Raw genomic sequence first — 26,396 nt, forward strand, 5'->3', positions numbered from 1 at the left:
CGCAGCCAGTGGGACCTGGTGGGGTTACTATCATTCCATCATGGTTAATTCGGTGATAGGCAAGTGACCCAAAAATAAGGATGAATTACCTTATTGGCTTGCCGAAAAAATTTGGACAGCTTGAGGCTGTTTTTCCTAATACATCTGTAGAAAAACACCAGATTTTGACTATTAGTTTGCCTACAGACTTACTTCCCAAGTTGGCTGATTGTAACACCTGGGGCAAGGTGTCCGCAGCTGTGCATTCAAAGTGATTGAGCACTCCCTCTATGACTGTACTCCCCTCCGTGATTAAGCGTGTTTAGGATGAACATGGTGCTGAAGCGGCTGTGGAATTGGGGATTAGACTGGTGGGGGTGTTCGACGTGGTTGCTGATATGATCCTTGCCAAAGTCAAAGGCGATGCAGTAAGCTTTCAAGTCGCTAACGGCTTGGAGGCTGTTCCTGATGTAGACAAACCACGCGAATTACCGAAAATTATTGCGAACGCCTATAAAACCATTGGCCGCAATAGTTTGGGAGTTAAGCCTTTTACTCAAACGCAAACACAGTCTCAAACACAACAAAAAGCTTAATCTGAAAAAGATGGGTGTCCAGTCTTTTCTAAAAAGAACTGTAAAAATAAAAAGTGGGGGCAGCAACAACAGACACAAGGGTTGCGTGCTGGGTCACCGACACCTGAGACTTCTGAGCGTAGTTATGAATTGTGTGACTGTGCGAAAATTATGATTCCTGATAGATTTTAGGTCCCTGATCAGCGTTCTCCTCATTCTTCACAGGACTCATCTGGCTTACTGGTCTGTGGTGGGGAGTGCCAGGATCATGGCAAAAGTCATCCTGCATCACAGGGACGTGAACAGCCCCGTCAGTTTGATGGCAAGGTGAAACAGGAGGAACAACAACGCTTCCGTGCCCCGTTTCAAAAGAAAAAAGTTGCCGCTTTCACAGTGAGGTATGCCTCAGACGGTGAGAGCCCGACTGCTGGACTGGACTTGGATGATAGCCTTGCTAGACAGCCCAGCGGTACTTACAATAGTGCGGGAGGCACTGCGTCCTTGTCTGTAGGTGACAGCAACCGAAACTTTAATTGCTGTAGAGACAGCTGACACCCGGGTTGCCCCTCCCGGATCAGCTGTATAATATAGTTTTTCGCATTGGGGGCGACATTGAGCGCGTAGTCACTGGGATTTTTTGGTTTTTTGGGAGAATCTGACCGCTTCCTATGATATTTTGTTAGCAGAGGCAGATTGGCCTCCACCTTTTGTTCTGGCCGCAGCGTGGGGGGAGGATGTGATACTTACAATTTTTTTGCATTACGTCCCCAAAGAGCATGCAGAGGCTTTTGCAGCAGAGTGGGCTTTGGCCCTGGTGCCGGCACTGTACCGTAATCAAGTGGGCTGGGTTAAAGATTCACCGCCACATGAGATTCCATTGTGGTCTATGCCTCAACCTCAACCCCAATATCCCATCCGGCGGGAAGCCAAAGGTCCCGTTTCTGATATTCTCACTCAGTTAGAGTATCAAGGAGTGATTGAGACATGGGTGTCGCCAATGAATAATCCTCTTTTTACTATATCCAAACCTGATGGGTCTTAACGCTTGGTTTTAGATTACCGGCTTTTGAACTTTCATTGCGGTACGTTTGTGGTACAGAATACCCATAGCTCTGCTCTTAGTGACAGTATTGTTCGTAAAAAAAAATAAAACGACACTCAACATTTCCAATTGTTTTAATAGCCATAACCTATCCCCTGAATGCAGTCAATGGACCGCATTCACATTCGGCGTTTACCTATGGGGATAAGATTAGCCCCGGGGTTTTTGCCGCACCTGTTGTCTTGTTAGACAGCATTGACCCAGATGCATATTCGTATGTTGATAATATTTATCTCACAGACAACGAATTATGGCCGCATCTATGCTGTGTTGACTGCATAATTCTGGAATTTGCGGACTACGGATACAAATGTAATTTTGCAAAATCACACATCGCTTGTTATGCAGTGCTCTTTGTGGGCTATGAGCTCAAAAATGAAGGTCGGGGCTTGGCTCCCCACTTTCTGGAGAAATGCGCATGTTTGCAGTCTCCAACTACACTGAAAAAACTTCAGTCTTTGCTGGGATTTTTAAATTTTGGGCGGTCCTACATTCTCAAGTATGCCCAGTGAATCAAGCCTCTTTATGCCTTGAAACAATCTACCTTTTCGACAGCCAGCTGGCTCCCAGAACATTCTGCTCTTTTGCATTCATTGCAATCGGATTTGCTTGAATCTAAGTACTTGTTGAAACGTGATAAGATCACGTTTTCCTACAACTCCAGAAGCGTCACGTGTCTCCCATATGGCCGCATGAAAGGGGTGGTGATTAAGTGCGCAATACACACATGTCCCTGAAGGGGACAAGTTATTACAGACCAGTATACAGTGGAAAGACTTTATAAGACTCGACAATCGAAACTGAACTAAACTTAATAGTGCTGATCGAACTGGGGCATCGTTCTTAGGACATCGTTCAAAATAGTGTGAGCACAAATTACTTGCCCTGAAGAAGCCCGCAAGGGTGAAACGCGTTGGCTGCTGTGTATTTAATTGTGAATAAAAGAATCTACAGAACCAACTATCTGAAGACTGGCCTTTTCTGTCATCACTGTCCTCCATTATTTCTGGGATTTGAACCAGATGAACTTTTTCTCAATAACGATGCCTCTCTCTTCTTGTGTGTTTTCTTGATGTATTTCAAACCTTAGTCGGTGGCAGGTTTCGGGAGGTAGGCATTGGTCGCTAGGTATCATACAAAGCATATTTTGAATCAACTATATCAAACACTGGTAGTTGGTGCAGCATCATATACCTTGCTACAGTAATCACAGGTAGTAGGTGATAACCACACAAACCTGGTGATATACGAATCGTACCAGGCGCAGTGGGTTTCACTTACTTGACGTAAAATGAAGGTGACACAGTACCTATTGCATACAAATCACACTTATACACTTCAGCCGAAATGCGGTTTTCGACTGTTGAGAAAGTTTTGACAGCTGTGCAGATGGCAGTGCTGAAGGAACACGCACTGGCACAGGGGAAACGCATTTTGGTGGTTACACCTTACCCTGCTTTAGACGCAGTGACAAAGGCAAGTGTCCCTAACTCAAAAGCTTTACATCCCCGTTGGATAAAATGGGCTACTTCTTTGATGTCTCCGGATGTCACGTTTCTTTTTGACCCCTCTCTTCAGACACAGGAGTTCTTGCAGTATGAACATGTTCATCCGCCTCCTTTGTCTTTGCTTCCTTTGGAAGAATATGCGTGTATCATTTACACAGATGGTTTGGTGCAACCGGCCACTGGTTCTAAACATGCTTATTCAGCTGCTTTTGCTATTGTGGCTGGTACAATGGTGAATGGTGAGTTCAAGTCTAACGTAGTGCATACACAGGCGCTAGGAGACTGTACTGCTCAGTTGACAGAGCTGCACGCTCTAGTTCTTGCTCTCGAGTTTGCAGATCCAAAGGTGTCAACTCTTATTGTATGTGACTCGTAATACTGTGTTCAGTCTTTCAATGACAACTTATTCTTTTGGTCTCAAAATGATTATCGAGATTCTAAAGGCAGCACAATCAAGCATAAAATGCTTTGGGTTCGAGAGGCAGACCTTAAACGATATCTGCCACTCACACATGTTATTCATACTCTTGGCCTCCAGCATGTGGGTGCCTTCTACGACAACACGACCACCACAAACACCACTTTGCATTGCCAATCACCCTTTTGCTTGTGTGTATCTTGATCACTGCAGTCCATTTTCTTCTGATACTGCATATAAATACATTTGAGTTGCAGTTGACTCATGCACTAGATTCCTTTGGGTTTGTCTACAACGCAGTGCTGATGCTCGAAATGTCATCCGGGATTTGCGTATCTTTGTAGGGATTTTTGCCTGTGGCACCTTTCATTCTGACCAAGGTCCAGCGTTTGCCTGTAAGTTGTACAAGGATGTGATGAAGTCTTTGGGGTGCTGGTGCAGTTTTCATCTCCATACAGGACTGAGGGCAACTCAATTGTTGAGCGAATGAACTGTGACTTAAAGCAATCCTTGACAGCTAGAGTCTTAGGTACTGGCAGGAACTGGTTAGCCCAATTGTATGGAGTCCAACGTGCACTTAATAATCTCCCTAGAAGACCTCTAGGTGGGCAGACCCCATACGAGATGCTCTTTGGCATTAAAATGTTTGTGCCAGATGTTGATGGTCTAGACGTTGCGGTGGCTGGCGCGACCTTTGTCGTAGATAATCATTCTACTATGTTACGGAACCTACAAGAGACCCGTGCCAGTCTTGCTACTGAACATTTGTCCTCAGCAACTGATGCAGCACTCCTGAATCCGGTGGTTGGCTGGCTTCCTAAAGTTGAAGATCTGGTCCGAGAAAAGGTGGAGAACAAAAAAGAATTTGGTCCCCCTTATGGTTCACTAGCCTAAAGGGTACTTGAACAGTGATTTTACCACCTCTTCCTGGTCGCAAAGACAACTGATACATTTCAGTGGACAACGTCAAGCTACAACATCTAGCCGATTCTGAATAGTGTGGGGCCTGCTGTTTCGTGTCTCACAATTTCAAGGACTCGTGAGAATGGAACGTCTTCCAGTATACTATACGACACTGTCATCGAGATGGACCTTGTTGTTGACCATTCTTCTATTCCCCCAGCTTCATCCTGCAACGCGGAGGCTGAATACACATATCCCACAAGTGAGTCTTCGCATGATTTGCCGGATAGTCCTTTGCACCATGGCAGTTTTTCTTATGACTCATCCTCCACCTCATCCAATGGCCAAACCGAATTAGCTATTTTTTTCTCCTGGTTTAAACAGACTTATTTGTACCCTCCATGGACATACGTCTGGTTGGTCCTTATCCTGATTTTTCTTTTCATGTCAATTGGATTAAAAACTGTTTTTTTCCTACTCATCAATGATCACTATTTGCCTGAACGCTCTGCTGTGAACTTGGTTGATGGTATTTTAGCACCCTACTCATCTTGCCACATCATGAAGCATGACCAGACTCTTGTAAACATGTCAGCGTTCCCAGTTTCAGTGGATTATCAGATCCATGGTCCGACTGAGGTCATCAATGTACCATACATATTTCGTGTTTCTATGGGTGATGAAGTGACACAGGACATATGTTCTGATGGTTGGGATGTGCATGCAATACAAGCCTTGTTTTCAGTTTTAAAATACTATGCTGCTTTAGATGCTGTAGATTTATATATGAAGTCTGCCAATTATGCCGATTTGTTCTGTTATCAACATTATGGGCATCATTTCCTACACAAGACTTATACCTTACATCCCATCGTTAATTTCACACAGTGGGAACATTGCCCTGCACCGTTGAGAGGGAGCTCGAAAACACTTAGAAATAAATGTACATACTTCACGGACTTTGATAGGTCAAACCCTGAGTCACATTATTTCAAATGAAGTATTTCCTCCTCTCCAAAAGTCATGTTGCACCCACAGTAAACCTCATCCCAGCACAGATTTTATTTTGGAATAATACAGTGTACCAAACTACATGCTTTGGTTTTGCTACTGCAAAAAAAATTAATGCCCCAGCCATTCCCTCTCTAGCTGAATATAATAATTGGCGCTCATACACAAATTATACAATGTAATAATTTCATGTATCTGGAATGGACCCTCTAAGATGGTTAGTTTGGCAGACGAATTCCAATGCCTGCCAACTCCATTTTCATAACACTAATTTTGGTTATATGCAAGACAGACCCGATTCAAGATTTCCTGATTCCCATTAATTAACAACCTATTCGGTTGGTAAATTATGTCAACAGTGGTTGCAGCACTCTACACTATCGTCTGTTAAACAACACTTATCGTTGTTATCCAACAATTTAGCTGAGTTTGTCTTAGGACCAAGGACTCCTAGGACAAAAAGATGGATATACGCTGCTTACATGAAATTTGGAAACGTTCCCAAATTGAAGCAGCATCTCGTTTGCAGGAAATAGACCAGGCTAACTCAGAAAAAGTTCTAGCTGTTGTCGACAACAGTATTAATACCCTGTCTTCCCGCATTTATACATTAAACAATATTGTTTCCTCAACAATTTATGTCCATGAAGGATGCTGTATAAACTGTTCTACACATTGAAAAAAATAGATCCTTTTCTGTGGCAGACCCTGACTCGGCTGTTTGGCTGATCCATGGGGTTAAATCTTTGCCTTTTCCCTGTTTCAATTCAGCTCTTGTATGACGCATTACCCTTTAGGCCGCTTTGAACCCCTTGGAACCGCTTTTCTGCATGAACTGTGGTCTTTGCCTTTCGCCTATTGATGTTTAAGGGATGATGCAGAAGTATATATTTAACATGGAGGACTGTGATTCCACAGGAGGGCATTTCCTGGCATGCAAAAACATACAATTGCAGGGAGCATGTAACATGTGTGGTAAATAAAAATTCCTTTACCGGGACTGAATTTGATACAGAAACATTATAAAATAGCTCAGTAAAATGAGAGGCAGAATCCGTGATATTAGAGTTTCGGAATGGGCTTTATTCCAATAAACGATTATAATCGGATGCTTCAAGTTCCATCACCACGGGGTTCAGGAAGTGAAGTACACACTTTATTGACAAGAAAATGACTTTTATAGTACATACATGACAATGAAGTAAATGCAGTAGGCGTAACAATTGATAAGGAAAATGACGTTGGTCCGCGTAACCGAAAATGGGTGTAATAATGAGTAAAAAGAAACATGATTGGTTATGATGTCATGTATAGGTGGATCTATAAGATAATACTTGGCATGGATGCGCGCGCAGCAGTATGACGTGTAATTGACGTGTAACTAGGGGGTGACGGGGACTTGACATTTAGCTCTACATGTGGAGACAAGAAGTCTGGGGGGTCAAGTCAACCTAATCCCAAATCATATCTAACATCCTATGTTTAAAGAACTATGTTATCCATAAAAGAGGGACTCTCGGACAGAATCTATTCTATACTGACTGTGCGTGCGTGTACAAGCGTCTAAGTGTCTACACTGAATGCGAGGGGGTAGGAATATTCCATGGTAACAGGGCTATGAATTGCTTGCATGAGGACAGAGAAGATGGGCCTTTTTGCTTGGTAACTGGAAGAATGTTTACTTAAACTACTAGGCAGGAATGCATCGGCTGAGGGGGAAGCAGATAATTCGAAGGTGAAATACAGTTCTTGGCAGAGAGTAAGCTGATGTCAGGCTTCGTGAGCCGCGCAGAGAATGAGACAAAGTTCATGGTCACAGATGCAGGCTCGGGCTGGAGCTTTCAGAGGCAGAAGGCAAGAGGAGTTTTGATGACAGAATCAGGGCCTACTTGCCTGGACTGTAAAATGGCATAAGTGAACCATATAAAGCCGGTGGCTTTTCATACTTAGGAATGGAATATCCGGCCTATTCATGGCGGATCTGACAAAGGACATGTTGACGGTGGACGCACATGTATTTGCGTCTTCATAACTGGAACTGGAGGGAACATACATGTACTTGTGACATGCACATGGAACCGTTGGGGTCCAAGATAGGGGACATAACTGACCAGAAAAATCCATATTTCCACATTCCCTCCTTGTCCCCTACTTGCCCTTCAAGAGATATCAATCTTCATCAATCCATTGATCTGTTCATATAGCATCATTTGTTCTTCTTTCTTCTTCCGGGATCTTGAATGAAAATCTTGATGTGGAATGCGCGATGTGGCACACAGACCACAAATTGCTGGTCCACATTGTAGACATAGACAGCAACTGAATAGTATGAGAAGGCCAATACCTAGGAAGGATAAAACTCTCCATCCCCAGGCTGATACCGCATTCCAAAACCAACTGGACCAAGTCCAAGTGCCTGGGTTCTGGTGTATCTGGCTTACAATCTTATGAAGGCGAGTGATGGCTTTATATACGGATGGCGAATTTTCTGGTATGAATACGCAGCAACTTGATCCGATGACCCTACAAGCTCCGCCCCTATCAGCCAGGATGACGTCAAGGACAAGACGATTTTGAAGCACAACAATCCGCATAGCAGACTGCTCTTCCGTTAAATTGCCTAAGGCGGAAATAGTCTCATTCACTACTGCTTCAAGGGTTCTAGTTAATCTACATATCAGCTTACTATTAGTAACAGTACCTATATAGGGAAAGATACCTTTATTAAAATCTACATACTTGTCCCATGCCGTCTCAGTGTAATCGACAATGGGGAGATCTCTCCGCTCTCTATTGTGTACTAAATGAATATTTCTGTAATAATCAGGAGGAGCTAGGAAAACAGGTGGCAAAAGGAATGCAATGTAGCAGGTACCATCCCAATCTAGAGGTAGACACATATATGCAGTCTGACCACATATAAAGTAGGAGTGGCGAGAAGCTCTAAATGAAGATTTTCCTTGATCACTGAATTCTACTATAGTAGTGCATTTACTATGGCCCATATGTATGGAACCAACCTTTCTTACACACAATTCACCTTTTGCTGGGAATACTGACATGGTGGGTAAGACTAGCTCAACTTCGGATACGACATTTAGAATCATGAGATTAGGTATAAAATTACCTAATCCATACACTTCATTTTCTAGATCAGTTCCTGTTCTTTTGGGGCGACCCTCCTTGTCAGGGTAGCAGACTTTGAGTAAAACTAGGTTCAGGTTTCCCCATATCCAATGATCTTGGTAAACTGCTGTGTCTGAGTCTATGGAATTGATTAAACTGAACCATGCTCCACAGGAGCCATTATGTGTGAATGGATGTGGAAAGAAAGGCAGGACTCCTTCATAATTCTGATAGGGAGGGAGTCGGCCACACACCCAACAATTAGTAGCATTACTAGTCTGATGGGAATGATGTAACATACTAATGAAAGTGTTATTGCGCAGCGCAAGTCTATAGGACAATTCATGCGGGGGTAAGTCACTAAAAGAATGTTCTGCAATAACATTGTGAACATTTCTGGCAATAGGGTAATATATGTGCAACAACATACTGGTAATAATTATTAAAAGACTTAAGGAAAACAAAATTAATAATGTCCTTATACAATGGCTACGCAGTGATTTACAATACGCCTGTCGTTTCATCATTTTTCGCGACTGTTCATGATTCAGGTCTAGAGGATTCATGTCAGAGACAGATTCAACCGCTTCACCTAGGGGAGGACTTAAACAATCAAACCGTCTGACGTCCTAGGCCTTAACTTAACTTTGTAAAGTTCGCTTTCAGTTTTTTCCACCAAAGGAAGTTTTGAATCAGTCTGTGAGGGAGTGCAGGGCACAATGTCTATATCCGAGGATAGTCCATGAAATTTCTTGATGTGGCTTGAATGAATCCAGCCCTTGCGGCCCTCGATCTTCACGGCTGTTCTTGTGGTCAACAGGACCAACTTGGGTGTCTTCCACCTGGGCTCCAGCTGAGTCTTTCGGTCGAAATTCCTCACAAAAACAAGATTACCCGGAACAACGTCATGGGGTTTCACCTCAGTGTTGTCGGGAAAGGCTGCAGCTACCTGTGAACGAGAAGATTGTAGTGCAGACATCAAGGAAGCCAAGTAATCTGTCAGCATATTACAGTCAATATCAGTTATTTTGCGTGGTATAGGCGTCCCCCACATATTCGGTGGTCTACCGAAGATCACCTCATACGGGGATAGCCCTGTTCGTGAATGTGCTACCATTCTCATGTAAAAGAGTGCAACTGGTAACGCTACTACCCAGTCGACACCTTTCTCTCTGCATATTTTGGACATTCTAATTTTCAGTATCTGGTTATGTCTTTCTACGAGACCTGCTGCCTCGGGATGTCGGACACAGTGGAATTTCCACTGATAACCTAACAGAAGTGAAACGTGTTTCATTAATTCGGATGAGAACGGCTGGCCGTTATCTGAGTAAACAGCACGTGGTAAACCGTATCGTGGGAAGAATTCTCGAACCAACTGTTTGGCAGTAGTCGGGGCAGTGTAATCTGAAACCGGGTACGCCTCCGTCCAACGGGACAGAGCGCAGACAACTACGAGAACATATTTGAATCCTCGACATCGTTCCATCTGGATATAGTCCATCTGGAGTACTTCAAAAGGGTGATTAGGAGTATGAAATCCACCCTGTTCTACGGGAACGCTTTTTCCTGGGTTGAACTGACAACAGATCATACAGGTACGGACCTTTTGTTTTGCTGCTGCTCGTAAATGTTTATTGAACCAAATGTGTTGAATGCTGTCTAGCATAGCTTTTTCTCCTAGATGTGCTGGACTATGTATAGTGTTAATTATGACTTGGACCATTGAATCAGGAAGGAACCATACAGACCTTTCCTTCATCATCCATCCTTGGTCCGTTTGGATCCCTCCTAATTCAGTCCATTTCTTTATTTCGTCTGGTGTAGCATGTGTCTGTATGTCAATTACGTCAAGAGTAGGATCTTTAACTGTCATACAATGTGTCGGTGTCGGGACTATTGTCTTTGTCATATCGGGGGTTTGAGTTTGAGCAGTCAGTTTAGCTGTTCTGTCGGCTAGGTCATTGCCTTGGGAAATGATATCAGTAACCTTCGTATGAGCCTTACATTTCATAATTGATACTTTAGTGGGTAGATGTATTGCATCTAATAATGCATGAATGAGGGGTCCGTGCTGAATGTGGGCACCGTGGGAAGTTAAATAACCTCTCTCTCGCCACAGCACGCCGAAGTCATGTACAACTCCGAATGCATAACGCGAGTCAGTATATATGTTGACTTTTTTATTTATGGCTTGAATACAGGCTTGTGTCAGAGCGATAAGTTCTGCGGCTTGAGCTGACAAAGTAGTTATACGATTAGTTTCAATGACCTCAGTATCTGTTGTGACTGCGTAGGCGGCTACTAACTCTCCTGTACTTGTTCTCATGCATGAACCATCTACATACAAGGTCAGGTCTGGATCTGACAATGGGACATCGGTTAAGTCTTGTCTGGGTTTTGTTGTTATTGTAATAACTTCAATACAGTCATGGGCTAGTGGGTCTGTTCCGACTACTGGTAAAAGTGTGGCAGGATTCAATGTGTTACAGCGTCTGATTTCTATATGTGGCTGAAACAATGTAAGTTCATACCCTGTAAGTCGTGCTATGGTCAAGTGTTGTGTTTGTGTTCTATTTACAAGAACCTCTACTGCGTGTGGTACTTGAACTGTCAATGGATGTCCTAACACTATGGCATCGCTTTGTCTGATTGCTAAAGCTGTCGCTGCCACTGATTTCAGACATGCAGGCAAAGCCTGAGCTACGGGATCTAATGTACTAGAAAAATAAGCACATGGTTTGTGTGCTCCTGCTTGATCCTGTGTGAGTACTGACAAAGCAGTACCTTCGCGTTCTGTAACAAAGAGTGTAAACTGTTTTCTGTAACATGGTGTTGCTAAAACAGGTGCTTGACATAAAGTTTTCTTTAGGCTTTCAAAAGCTTGTGTATGTTCTTGAGTCCAAGGGAGAACAGTCGATGTGGCTGCCTCCTGGGTTGTCAACTGAATGAGTGGTTTTGCTAGAAATGCATATTGCGGGATCCACTGTCTACAGTATGAAGTGAGGCCTATGAAAGCCCGCACCTCCTTTTGTGTCTTGGGTATTGGCATGTTAGCTATCAACTGAATGCGGTCTGGTGTAAGCTGCCTTCCCTCCTTGGACAGCGAGTGTCCAAGATAAATAACTCGCTGGACACAGAATTGCAGCTTAGAAGGGGACACCTTGTGCCCCTTTTCGGCTAGAAATTGTAAAACTGTCAGTGATGCTTTTTCACATTCAGGTTCGCTTCTAGCGGTGATCAGCAGATCATCGACGTATTGAAGCAGGGCAGTGTTAACTGGCATGTGGATACTGTCAAGTTCTCGTTTCAGTGCTTGGCTATAGATGCTGGGGCTTTCTGTAAATCCTTGAGGTGCGCGGGAGAATTTAAAGCTACGCCCATTTAAACTAAATCCGAACAAATATTGGCTTTCCGGATCTATTGGGACGCTGAAAAAGGCATTCTTGAGATCGATTACAGTGAAGAATGTCGCTTCGGAATCAATAGCTGTCAGTAATGACGAGATATCTGGGACCACAGGGAATTGTGGCACAATGCATTTGTTTAACTCGCGCAGATCAATAACCAATCGATATACTGGCGGAGCTGTAGGATCTGTTCGTTTAAGAATCGGAATTATCGGCGAATTACATACATTGGAGTCTGTTTCTACAACTACTCCTTGGGCAATAAGCTCGTCAATGATTTGTAGTAAAGCCGTTACAGCATCTGGTGGTAACTTGTATTGTCGCATTCGTGGTAGCACCACTCCTGCCTTTAGTGTGACTCGATATGGTGTAATATTCATGCAACCAACATCAGTAGGGCCTTGTGCCCATAGATGTGTAGGTAAAGTCTGCAGTCGGGGATCCATGTCTCTAGATACATAGTGACCTTTAAAATCACGTAAAAACAATCTTACTCCTTCCGGAGAACAACATATTATAGCTCCTAGAGCTTTTAACGTTTTTATTCCCAATAGATTTTCTGGACATGATTTAGTAAGCAATAAATCTGTAGTTCGGGTCAAAGGTCCTATCGTAAGTGGCAGAGGTTGTGACACTTCATTAACAATAGGTTTTCCTGAAAAACCAAGGGAAATATTCTGTGAGCCTGAGAGGGGTGCCCCTGGAACTTCACTACGTTTTATGGTCGTTCGACTTGCCCCTGTATCGAGTAGAAATTTTCTATCTTGGCCTAATAATTCACTATGTACATAAGGTCCTTCTTGGTCTACTGGGATTTCAATAAGGGGTAAGTCAACTTCCCTCTCTAGGCTTGTTCATGCGTAACGCTGATACTCGGGATATTCATACTGTGCGGTCTGATACATTTGTCGTGTTGTTGTCTGTGTGGCAGCAGCAGGCAACGGTGGTGCAGCTGGCACAAACTGTATTGGCTGTTGTGCGGCTGGCATGGCCTGGGCATGCTGCGTAGCTCCTTGTTCATTCTGATCTTGTCTTAGTGGCCGTGATCTTTCTTGTGTTTTACCTATGGCGATATTATGTTTTAGCACTGGACAATCGTGTACGTAATGACCTGGTTTTTTACAATAATTGCATGTCCCTTTTACAGGTCCTGCTGAATCGGAATGTGTCATACCCTTTTTATGTCCTTCAGCTGGAACTGTCTGGGAAACTAGCATTTTCATTTTCGTGTCTTTCATGCGTCTGTGTTCATGTTCTTGTTCCTCTTTAATTCTATTGTGGTGGTACTGTAACATTTGTAACATTTGTGTTGGAGTATTACCTTGCCAGGTACTCTCGAATTTTAATACTCTATTCTTTACTGGGGGCAGGGCATTTTCCACTAATTTTGTTACAAACAGATGCGGGTATGATTCGCTACTTGCTTTTATGCCACTATTTATACCAAAACATTTTTCAAATCGGGCATAGTAATCACTAGTGTCTTCATCTTGCTTCTGCTTACAGGCTGAAATTGTACCCCAATCTTCCTTTTTCGTAGTTAATAAACGTGGCAGTACCTGTACTAGTAGACCTGGTAGTGCTTTAGTTTTGTCCCCAAGCCCCGAACCTGGACCTCGGGCCCTTTCTTCTGCTTCTAATGCTGACCATTCTATCTTTTGATCACCTACCTCCCACTCTTTTTCCTTGAGTTTCTCATAAATGCCAGCAGGCATCAACACCTTTAATATTGTCATAATGTCGGGGTAGGTATACTCTCCCATGAGTAACATGTCTTTAATTTCTCGGTGAAAACCCGCTGGGTCTTTGTCATGACTGGGTACCACTTTCTTCATTTCTAACAATTCTATTTTCGATATGGGCGTATATACAAATACGCGTTTAAACTGATTGTCCTCACCCTTTATTGGGTGCACTTCTCGTAAGGGATTCTGTCTATCTATGTGATACGTAGTTCTTTCCTTGACGGACAATGGAACATGTTCTGAACATACAAAAAGAATATACTGCTTTCTTGATTCTAGAATTTCTTTAATTAATTCAGTACCTGGACCTCTCCATTTATTCATAAGTAATTCAGTCAGTATGTCAGGCAAGGGACCAGGGTCCGAATGCTGACTCCGATATAGTATAATGAGTTGTTGAATCATATAAATCCCAGCTAACCTTTGTTCATCTGGTGTAAGATTCAAAAATGTGCGTACTACTGTATCATCACTATATTTTCCGGGACTGTCCACCCAATGGACAGCTGCCCTGGCTAAATCTTGTTCATCCATAGAATCGAGGAAATGATAACCCCTTCGTTCTCGGAGTAGTTTGTCAGCGGTTTGGAACGAATGCTCGTTAGACCTTATATTAATTATAGGTATTTGAAAATTCCTGTTATTATCTGGACATATCGGATGTATTGAGTCAGTATGATATCTAGTCTGATTCCTATTACAAGATCTTCCTTTACCTACATAGGCTATGGTGTCCGACTGTCCTGTGGGCAGTCCTGACCCTTCTTCCTCGTTTTGTTCGAACTCGTCTACCTCTAATCGCTCTTCGTGTAGGCGTTCTATTTCTTTACGGATCTTTCGGCACATGGCTATTATACAGTTTTGTTTATCATGTCTCCCTTCCGATATATTCTGGCTCCATCTTGTAAGAATTTTCATTGCTTCCGGGTCTACCCCCGGTCGGTCTTGATTTCTGATCACACAGTTTATGAGGAAACGTAACAGTTCCCCCTGTATCTCTACTTTCTGGTATTCCATGGCTCTGTAAATACATTCTGGATCTCGCCCCGTTTGGACAAAATGATATATATTATCTAGATGCGCAGTCATTCCTGGTAACTTCGCTAAATACACTGCGGCTCGTCTGATACGCAATGATGCTAGGGTCATTTCGTCCTCTTTTCCAGGCACCGGGTCATATCTACAATCTATAAGAAGTTCCTTAAGCGCACGGGTACTAAGGAGTTTGGGTGTACGTGAATGCGCTGACTCTTGAAAGGTAAGTTTATTTATTCTGGGTGGCGTAAAAAAGATATTGGTAGCTCCTCCCGCGGCCCCATCTGGGGCGTCGGGTGTAAAAGGATTCGTCGAACGTGACACAGCAACTACAGGTGTGGACACAGCCATAGAAGTAGCTGTAGGAGCGGATACAGAAACAGATGTGCTTGCCGGAACTTGTGACTCGATTTGTTGCTGTAGGGATACGGGCACTGGATCTTGACGTTGAACCTCCCTGGTATGCGGTCTACGTGGGGCGGAATTAGCATACTCGGGAACTGCGTCATCTAAATATGAAGAAAGAAAAACATCTTCTGCGGTTCTAGGATGCCCCTTAGGATGTACCTTTATTGGGAACAATGGGGTTGGCAAGTCTTTTGGTGTTTCTGGAGTAGCCTTAGGTAATCCTTCGGCCAGAAGGGGATACATACCATTCATAAGGGCATTTCTTTGTCTGTCTACTTGTTCTGATTTCACTCGGATACCTTCCTCAATTAATAGATTCTCTCGAACTTTATTGGAATTCTCTTTACTCTTCTCTTCCTGTCTACGTGCTTTTTCTGTTCGTCTATGTGATTCCTTACGCCATAATTCAACGGCGTCTTTCTGTGACTGTCTGACTTTCCTTTTCCATAACTCTTCCTCGACTTTCATGATGCACTCTGCATCCCAGGTCCCCGCTGTGGGCCACCTCTGACTTTCTGGTAATCCCTTGGTATAGTCTACCCATAAATCAAGAAATAATATAGCGTCTAAGCCATGTTTGTGATACATAAAGTGCCCTGGAGTGTCCCTAGGAGGAATAGGGACGGCTTCTTCGAGAACCCCTTTTCTGGTAGTGATCTGTCTTAATTTCGAAAAGAGCGGCATATTGAGAACTGACCTTATACTTGATTTTGACCTGATACTTGAATTTGAACAGACTTAATACAATAAACACGATAATGAACAGTCATTCATACCACGATATACAGAACATACTTAAACACTTTAAACATTAAACATTAAACCTTTAACTGAAACAACAATGATGATCGTCTGCATAACTAAATCACCATGCTTAATTCTTGACACTAACTAGACAATAACTAGATACTTCGGAATACTTCGGAATACTTGATATACTGCTAAACAGTACAGATACACTGCTAAAACAGTGCAGACCGGATTTGTGTACCCAAACCCGTCTTGACCGGCACAACCTATGTGCACGTCAGAAATGCCTCCCCAGCAATGGTACTCACCGGGTAGCTTCGGAAACGGAAGGCCTCAGTAACTTGAACTTGAACCGGACCGGACTCGACTCGACTCGACTCGTCGGACACTGGGCTTGACTTCGGACTGGTGGGTCTCTGTATACCTCGGATCTTGCTCTCTCAGCTAGGCTCTGGTCGGGATACTTCGCACTTCTCACCGCCTCGTCTGGGTGTTGATCGCAGTCTCAGTCGCCCCCGCTTGACCGGAGGGAGATACAGGAAATCCTGCTGGTACGCGTTATTGTCCGTCCAGCTGTGGCAGGAGACCGGGCCTGCAACGCACCGCCGGCGCGTGAGATGAGAAAGTGTCCCTGTTCGGGCGCCATCATGTGGTAAATAAAAATTCCTTTACCGGGACTGAATTTGATACAGAAACATTATAAAATAGCTCAGTAAAATGAGAGGCAGAATCCGTGATATTAGAGTTTCGGAATGGGCTTTATTCCAATAAACGATTATAATCGGATGCTTCAAGTTCCATCACCACGGGGTTCAGGAAGTGAAGTACACCCTTTATTGACAAGAAAATGACTTTTATAGTACATACATGACAATGAAGTAAATGCAGTAGGCGTAACAATTGATAAGGAAAATGACGTTGGTCCGCGTAACCGAAAATGGGTGTAATAATGAGTAAAAAGAAACATGATTGGTTATGATGTCATGTATAGGTGGATCTATAAGATAATACTTGGCATGGATGCGCGCGCAGCAGTATGACGTGTAATTGACGTGTAACTAGGGGGTGACGGGGACTTGACATTTAGCTCTACATGTGGAGACAAGAAGTCTGGGGGGTCAAGTCAACCTAATCCCAAATCATATCTAACATCCTATGTTTAAAGAACTATGTTATCCATAAAAGAGGGACTCTCGGACAGAATCTATTCTATACTGACTGTGCGTGCGTGTACAAGCGTCTAAGTGTCTACACTGAATGCGAGGGGGTAGGAATATTCCATGGTAACAGGGCTATGAATTGCTTGCATGAGGACAGAGAAGATGGGCCTTTTTGCTTGGTAACTGGAAGAATGTTTACTTAAACTACTAGGCAGGAATGCATCGGCTGAGGGGGAAGCAGATAATTCGAAGGTGAAATACAGTTCTTGGCAGAGAGTAAGCTGATGTCAGGCTTCGTGAGCCGCGCAGAGAATGAGACAAAGTTCATGGTCACAGATGCAGGCTCGGGCTGGAGCTTTCAGAGGCAGAAGGCAAGAGGAGTTTTGATGACAGAATCAGGGCCTACTTGCCTGGACTGTAAAATGGCATAAGTGAACCATATAAAGCCGGTGGCTTTTCATACTTAGGAATGGAATATCCGGCCTATTCATGGCGGATCTGACAAAGGACATGTTGACGGTGGACGCACATGTATTTGCGTCTTCATAACTGGAACTGGAGGGAACATACATGTACTTGTGACATGCACATTGAACCGTTGGGGTCCAAGATAGGGGACATAACTGACCAGAAAAATCCATATTTCCACACATGTCAACTCCGAACCTCGCATGTGTTTTAAAAGGTAAACCAGTTCCCGCAATAATTCCCACGTTCACTTTGCTTACTAAGGGTAGTTATCTTATTTTAAATAACCAAGAGTGCTGCGGCTTTCTTGCTGGCATACTGTACATTGTAACGGATTCACAGCGCGTAATTTGTTGCAATAATGTGCTTTTTCCGCCACCGCGTGGGCCGCTGGATGGTTCTGTCTGGCCTTCAATACCAACTTTGAAAGCAGATGTCAACAAGTTGAGCAGATTAAAGGTGCTTTTAACCCAACAAAAAATACCCCTTTCTTCTGCATGAGAAACCTTCAGCCTGCAGTTGGCTAGCCCCGCCACTGAGGTTCAAATGCTTTTAAATACTAACCTCCCACTACGTTTTGGGGAGCTCATCCATCGCATATTTAATGCGTCGACTGCTCAAGGCCTGGCACATTTTTTTTTTAAGGCTGTCGGGTCTGTCCTCATGACTTCTTTACAGACTATATTTGGTGTAATATCTGCATTCATTCATTCTATCTTTCCCAGCGTCTTTGGTGGGTTTCCCTTAATATTGATGTTAGTCACTAGAATCCTGCTTCTGCTGTGCCTCCTGTGCAATGGCTGCTCCTCTTGTGGTATTGCACAGACCGGGATGGCTCCAGTTGCTCTGTGACTGAATGCATGGATGCTTCGGTACATTACCACTGACAACACTCAGTGTGTCTTATGGGTTGTCCTTCCGTTTTGCGTATTTCACTTGTGTGCAACTCATCTTTTCGTGCTTGAGATGTCAGTTTACAGGGGCGTTGAATATATGCCTTTCCAATACGTCATGTCCGGACCTGGATATCGACCAGCAAATGGGCCCCTTAGTGGCTCATGAGCATGACTGTTCTGGGATTGGCTTAATTGGCTTAATTGCCTGCGGCTTCATTTTGAATTTTGGCTCAATGGCTACTTCTGAGTTATATTGAATATCACGCAAGTTATCCAGCAATTCTAATGAAGGCACCTGACTATGAAGAACACTTTTGTTCGTTCACCTTGCTAAATTGGAAGGCGTCTCTTTTTTCTACTGAACACAATGATGTCCTTTTGGAGGGTGTTTTTCTCTTCTTCCAGAACTTGGCTTCTTGATAGATAGACTCTCGTCTTTGATTTTTTTCCAAATTTATGGACACGCCTGTTAATTTCTGATCACGCTTTTTGAACTCTGTTTTCGTCCTATGCCTACATACGATGGACTTACCAGGGGGAGGGTGTAGTATAGCTTATTGATCCATTGTCGACATTTGTTAAGTTAGCATGAGTTTCGCTGCCATTAGGCTGCTTTTGCGCACAACACTGCAAGCATATATTTCGCAAGACTCTGTTTGTGCCCCTTTCACATGAGATCTGTCTGCTTTTCGCGTTCTCTGATGTGCCCTGAGGTTTAGTCTGCACACGAGGTACATGGTCGATCAACAATGCCCCTTGTTATTCTGTTCTGGTCAGTCCCTCGCACCTCGACATAACATACTACCCACAGCTGCACTACTGGAAATTGTGTGCTTTAATATTGCAAGCAAAATATGTTTTGACACACTTGGAGAGACACCTTTCCAGAGAGAAGAGCTGTGCTCGTCCTGAGATGTGAACATTTCATCTACGCCTTGAGGTATGGGGTCTGCTGTCAAAGCCCAGAGGTATTTTAGTAAAGATGTTTTTTTATAATAAACTATTTCTTACAACGGGGAGGGTGGTTAGGTCTTTTTGTCCTTTTCCACAGTCTTAAAAGTTATAAAATGATATCCCCTTTTGTATTCTATGGAATTGTGACAATGCGGACTATATTGTGTTTATGCATTTTGCTGCTAGTAATGGCACGTGTACTGTACCATAGAGCGTGTTAGTTAAAATAAACATTTTAAACTATACAGCGTCTCTGATTACTCGCATTGTGGACAAGTATGAGTGAGTGAGCGAAAGAGTTGTCTGACTCCCACAATTCCCAGGAGAGAGTGACGTGTTCTGGGTTGTCTAATCATTTGTAGTCAGAAAACGAATGAGACACTATATCAAGTCAGTTTGGGATTTTGGGCACTAATGTGGTAGGTTGGTACACCCCTATTCACCGAGGTCCAGTTTTCCTGTGCATAGTTCTGTATACGTGCAGAATCGCTGCAACAACCCCTAGAGTAGGCCTTTCAATCCTGAAGGCAGGGTGCTCTGTTCTAAGTGTGAGGGAGCCCCTGCATGAGCAGGAAACCCCTACAACCCACGTAGTTCATTCTCCCAAATTGTAAGTGAGACAGCCATATAACATATAGAGGGGCACCGCATCATTACGCGGTGACCATCTCGAAACTGGCTGTAATGAATTATATCATAGTTGGTATCAAACACGTAGGAATCATACCCACACAACGTAAACGGTTTGGGAGGTATGATTTCATGCACCGTAAAGCACCTTTGGGAATCCCTCAGTGCTCACAGTACCAGTTTTCCAGCCCCGGACAGCAAGCAAGGTTTGTTTTCGGCCAGAGATACGTTTCTGCCCTCCTGCTGCTGAGCCAAGGGTAGGGGAAGGCAGAATAATAGGTATCCTGTCACAGGGAGGTTTGACCACCTCTCAGACAGGGTTTAGTGAATTGGGGCATTGTGGGGGTGCTTGCCAGCACCACATAGTCTGTGTGCAGGGCACACTTAGTGCCCTACATGCATAGTTCTGTCCAAACCACTTCAGGGAGCTGTTCTCTCCTGCTCTGGTGCAAGACTGGACAAAGGCCAGGGGAGTATCCTCCTCCTTGTCCAGCCCCTCCTTAGGGAGGGACCCCCGAATCATCCCATCCCTTTCCTTAGGATATTTAAGGGCTTACCTGTAGGTGGGTACCATCGTGGGACAAGAATAATTTCAGACACCACTTCTTCTTCGACCATCTGGGCACTTTGGACTTTGCTGGACTTTGCTCTGGGCATTAAGGCTGCAACCAGGAAGACTCCGGCTTCTCATGATTTTGTCGCCCTGCTCGTCTGCTCCATCGTCCATGCCTGTGCACCAAACAGGAACCTTCCAAGGCCTGAGGGCATCCAAGACATCTGAAGGAATCTCCCTTTAAGTGAAGGAGTCTCTTCCCTGCATCTGCAGGCACCACAACTATGCTGACCAGTCTGCTGATCCTGGGCTCCCACAGACTCGAAAAGACTCAGCAACACAGGTGGTGGTTCTTCACATCCCTCAAGGCCTGCCCTGTCCTCTCACCAAGATTGAGGCCAGTATCCCTCATCGGAACCGCAGGAACTGAACCCCTGTGCACCATATCAACTTGCAGTTGCAAAGGCTTGTTGACTTCCTTACACCAAGCTCCTTGGGCTCCATGTAGACCCAAAGTCCAGCATTTCCTGTGACTAAGAACTTCATCCTCACCACATCACTTGCACTGTGGGCTTTCATTCCTGGTGAGATGCTCGAGGTCCTCTTGCGACTCCAGTGACTCCGGCCTGTGGGTCCTCTTGAGGGTCCTCTTTGAATTCTTTGAGCTCCCATGACTGCTCAGGGCCTGCCCTGACCCCCCTGCTTGCGGTGAGTCTCCCGGACCTTGCTGGTCCCGGCATTGTACCTTCTTCAACTTCCACATTGGTTGCAGTTGCCAAAGCTTGCTAGTGCTCCTGCTGGACACCGACCCCTCAACTCTCAACATCCAACATGGGACAGCTCATGTACAGCTCCTGGTTTTCCAGAGCATTTCCCGGTCCACACAGCTCCAGTTTCAAGGTCACAGTCAGTTCTCCTGCAACAATCGACATCGGTGGGCATTCGTCTTCTATGCCTCCTGGTCACTCCTGAGTGGTGTTCGACTTGACCCTTTTTGCAGGGTTATCCCCAAACTTTTTGCTTCTTCCTCTTATTTTGTCCTGACCTGTTGTTGTTGGGTTTTGGACTCTGGTCACTTTACCACTGCTGATCAGTGCTAAAGTGTATATTCTCTCCGTATAAATAGTGAACATGAATGGTTATCCATAATTGGCATATTTGATTTACTGGTAAGCCCCTTGTAAAGTGCATAAAGTGTGCTAGGGACTGTAAATCAAATGCTACTAGTGGGCTTGCAGCACTAATTGTGCCACCCAAATGAGTAGCCTGTAAATGTGTCTCAGACCTGCCACTGCAGTGTCTGTGTGCAGTTTTTGAACTGCCATGTTGACATGGCAAGTGCACCCACTTTCTAGGCCCTATCCTTTCCTTTTCTTACATGTAAGGTACCCCTATGGTAGGCCCAAGGTACTCCCCTGGGCAGGGTGCAGTGTATGTGAAAGGTAGGACATGTACTGCTATGTGTCACATGTCCTGATAGTGAAATACTGCCAATTTTGTTTTTCACCATTGAAAAGCTATCTTGCCCATAGGATAGAATGGGAAATGCTTTGTAACATCTTACAAGCATAACTTCCCATTGGGAAAAGATAGAGAAATACAGTGTAGGCTCTCGTAACTCAGAATTTAATAACACATCTTTTAGTAAAGATGATTTTTAAATTGTGTTTGAAAATGCCAGTTTTAGAAAGTAGGCATTTTCTTGTTTAACCATTCTGTGTGCCTCTGCCTGTTTGTATATTGACTGTTCGGTTTTGGAGTGACAGAGGCTGGGGACATGCATTCACTGTAGACAGCCACTGGGGGGTTGAGGTGTGCTTGGCCTTTCCTGGATGACTCAGTCCTGGGCTGAATAGACCATGTCTGAATTCTTGCCTGAGTAGTGGGAGGAGATTTCTTTGCACCAGAATAGGGCCTATCTCCCTTGCACAATGCTGTCTCCACCACCCTACGGTCATACTATATCAGTGAGGACAGAACTGGTTTTTGGACAGGGTTCAGAGCCCCTTGCACAAAGAGAACAAAGACATTTTGGGGTATAAATATTAGACCTAAAACCCCAGTAGTTTAGACTACTTCTGGAATCAAGAGAAACCTTTGCCAAGGAGAAGAGCTGGAGAAACGGAAGAGAAGTACTGTCTGGGGTTGAAACAGAAGGGGGATGGGAGCACACTGCTACCTTCCAGCACAGTTTGCCCCTTTGCATCCTGGTACATGCAGTTCAATTTAAATGCTTACTTGAAATTTTGCAGAGTGTCTCACCAAAGTTGGTGCAGGTTAGTGCTGTTAATCTCTAAACACATGTGTTTCTGGATTTCATCCTTCTTCAGTAGAGATAAAACAATCTTCTGGGGTTTGCTGAGAAAGCTGCCACAATACTCTCATGTCTCTGTACCTCTCCCTGGCGCACAGGTGCCTCCCATGAGCTCGTCAGCCCAGTGGCTCAAGGGAGCCTTTTTGAAACAGAAGGGGGATGGGAGCACACTGCTACCTCCCAGCACAGTTCGCCCCTTTGCATCCTGGTACATGCAGTTCCATTTAAATGCTTACTTGAAATTTTGCAGAGTGTCTCACCAAAGTTGGTGCAGGTTAGTGCTGTTAATCTCTAGACACATGTGTTTCTGGATTTCATCCTTCTTCAGTAGACTCCTAAAATAACCTCTGCTCACCCCTTGGTAGCTTGGCATGAGCAATCAGGCTTATTTCAGAGGCAGTGTGTAAAGCATTTGCACATAACCAACAGCAATACAGTGAAAATACTACAAAAGTACACCACACCAGTTTTAGAAAAATAACCAATATTTATCTGTGCAAACAAGTCCAAAACAATAAAAGACCAACATACTGTTATCAAAAATAGGCACTTTGCAAGTATGACTTAGCAGTGCAGTTCCTTTAAGACGGTATCTACGTCTGGAGCTACAGAGGTAGCTGAAAACAACAGAATCAAACAGTACCGGCCAACCGCGACATTGTGGACCTGCTTTAGTGTCATTAGAGTCGTAAACAGTACCTTTGGTTCTAGCCATGTTGGTGCGGGCCGGTCGTTGTAAACGTTGTTGTTGCGATGTGAAGCGAAGAGGTAAGGCGGGCGGTGCCTTCAAGTCGCAGTGCAAGCAGTGGCTCTGTGGCAGTGAGACCAGGGCTGCCGTGCGGAGTGAGGCGGTGCTTGTTGTCGTGCTGAAATGAAATTTAAAAAAATAATAAATGCGCACTACTACTGTAAGGTGTCTAGGCGCGCAAGCTTGCAAACTGGACAGTACCAGGTTAGGAGGCTGGCAAGAGTTTAGAGGCTCCTAAAGATTGAAAAGAAGTGCTTCCAATAAAACGTTTCCAACCCCATTTTACTCTAGGAACAATGATATTGCATGCTGATTCTGAGCGAAGAGATCGTGGTGGAAATTACCAGCGAAACCAAAGCTTAAAAACTTGTGGGCCTTCCCCATGAAGAGCCCTGAAAGCAATGCACAGGGCCTTAAACTGTATACGTTTCTCAATAGGTAACCAATGCAAAGTGGAAGGGCAGCTGAAACTGATTCTTTTTTGGGTATGCCTAGTAACGGGTTAGGGGCTGAGTTCTGTAGGACCTGCAGCTTATTTAGACTTTTTTTTCTTATGTTTATGAAAAGAACATTTGCGTAGTCAATTTTTTTAAGTATCAGAGAAGAAATGACTGTTTTTTTGCAGGTCCTTCGGAATAAAAGGAAAGAGCTTCTGTAAAATTGTCATAATAAAGAAGGAGGCAGACGTGATTGTATTTACATGCCCTTCGAAGGTAAGTTGGTTGTCAAAGATAACTTCAAGATTTTCTACCTTCGTAACTGGCGACAGAAGTTGTCCAAGTTCAGGTGGTCACCAGTCTTGGGACCAAAAGGCAGAGTCATTCTCAAAGAGCAGTACCTCGGTCTTGCCTGAATTCAACTTTAAGCAGTTTTGGGCATCCATTTTCGAAACTCCTGCATACAGTTGTAAAAATGTTTTGCTGTCTCTGAAATATTAGATGATACAGAGATCACTAATAGGGTATCATCAGCATAGGTAACTACAGAGAACCCAAATGATCTAATTAGTTTGGCCAAGGGGGCCACATAGATGTTAAAAAGGGTCGGGCTAAGAGACGAACCCTGGGGGATGCCGCAAGGGAGAGAGAAGGATGGGGATCTGAAATTATCAGCTGCAACAAACTGAATTCTGTCTGACAGAAATGATTTGACTAAAGCAAGGGCTTTATCTTTTACCCCAATATCCTCTAGCCTATTCAGCAGGATTTGGTGGTTTACAGTGTCAAATGCCGCTGAGAGGTCCAATAGGACAGATCACGGTGCAAGCCACAGTGCCGGATGATGGGAACTGGCGTCAATTGGCCCAGATTGCAGTGCGGGACAGGCCGGTGCATTGTGTAACTTACGAGTGGTGCCCCCAAACCAAACCCACGATGTGTTCGCAGGTGTCGTGGTCAGTGGGCAGTGACGTCCCCAGTGAGACCTGGGCATTGGAGACAAGCGAGGCGGCGCAGAGTGCGATGCCCACAGGTTGCAGTGCAAGCAGCGGCTTGGTGGCGGTGTTAGTTGTGGTCGTCGGTGAGACCAAGGTTGCGGTGTGAAGTGCTATGGTGCCTTCTGCAGTGCCTTCAGGACACGGAGCCAGCAGCGGTTTCGGTGACGGTGTTGGATGCTTTCCCTCTATGTGGCAACTGAAACCCACGGTTCCAGCGGTGGCACCCAGAGGTAAGTGAAGCCTTTGCTGTCCGTGAGACTTTGTGAACAGCTGGCAAGCTCTATTTCAGGCCCTTGGAGATACTCAGCAACAATTAAAGAAATTTCAGTCAAGTCCTTTCACTACCTAAGGCAGAAGCAGCAACTGCAGGCCAGCCCAACAAAGCAACAACAAAGCAAAGGGGCGGTACTCCTCATGGCAGTTCTTCCAGCTCTTCTTCTTGGCAGGTTCCTTGATCCAAGCAAGTTCTAATGTTCTGGGGTCTGGGCCCCAATATTTACACTGCATTTCTCTTTATTCTCTTGAGCAGAGAGTGTCTGTGCTTAGCCCAAACCAGCCCAGCTGCCCTGCAGGGGGTGGAGACAGCATTGTCCAAGGCAGACAAGGCCCATTCCGGTGCAAGAAAATCTCCTTCCACTACTCTAAATGAAGCCCTGGTCTATTCAGCCCAGGCTTGACTCCTCCAGGAAAGGCAGAACACACCTTGACTCCCCCAGTAGCTGTCTGAAGAGAATGCACACCCCCAGTGCATGTCACTCCAAAGCCAGACAGTCAATCCACAACCGAGCAGAAGCTCACAGGATGACTAAGCGAGAAAATATCAACTTTTCAACCCCAGAACATAAAAATCATCTTTACTGAAAGATGCATTTCTGCATTCTGAGTTCAGGCATACTAATCTCCATTCCTCTAGCTTGTCCCCATGGGAAATTATACTCGTAACATGTTACAGAATATCCCTCTTTCTATTCTATGGGAAAGTGAGCCTTTCAACAGTGAAAAACGAATTACACTGCACTTCACCATCAGGACATGCCACACACACCAGGACAAGTCCTACCTTTCACATATACTGCATCCTGCCCATAGGGGTACATTGGCCTACCTTAGGAGTGACTCACAGGTAATAAAAGGGAAGGTTAGGGCTTGGCAGGGGGACGTACTTGCCAAGTCGACATAGCAGTAAAAATTGCACGCTGACACAGCAGTGGCAGGTCTGAAAACCCTTTTAAAGGCTGCTCGTGTGGGTGGCACAATCAGTGCTACAA

The 26,396-nt window shown here is 44.5% G+C and overlaps 1 protein-coding gene across 2 annotated transcripts in view; it reads right to left on the reverse strand.

Moving 5' to 3' along the window:
* The window catches only part of HGF (hepatocyte growth factor), a 475,310-nt gene that overhangs the window by 432,065 nt on the left and 16,849 nt on the right, over nucleotides 1-26,396 (reverse strand). For both annotated transcript variants that reach the window (XM_085652885.1, XM_085652884.1), the window contains exon 2: nucleotides 23,645-23,811. In XM_085652885.1, the coding sequence (XP_085509011.1) occupies nucleotides 23,645-23,811 (167 nt within the window). The remainder of the gene's footprint in view (nucleotides 1-23,644; nucleotides 23,812-26,396) is intronic.

Source organism: Triturus cristatus, chromosome 4_1, assembly GCF_964204655.1.
Source record: "Triturus cristatus chromosome 4_1, aTriCri1.1, whole genome shotgun sequence".
NCBI lineage: Eukaryota > Metazoa > Chordata > Amphibia > Caudata > Salamandridae > Triturus > Triturus cristatus.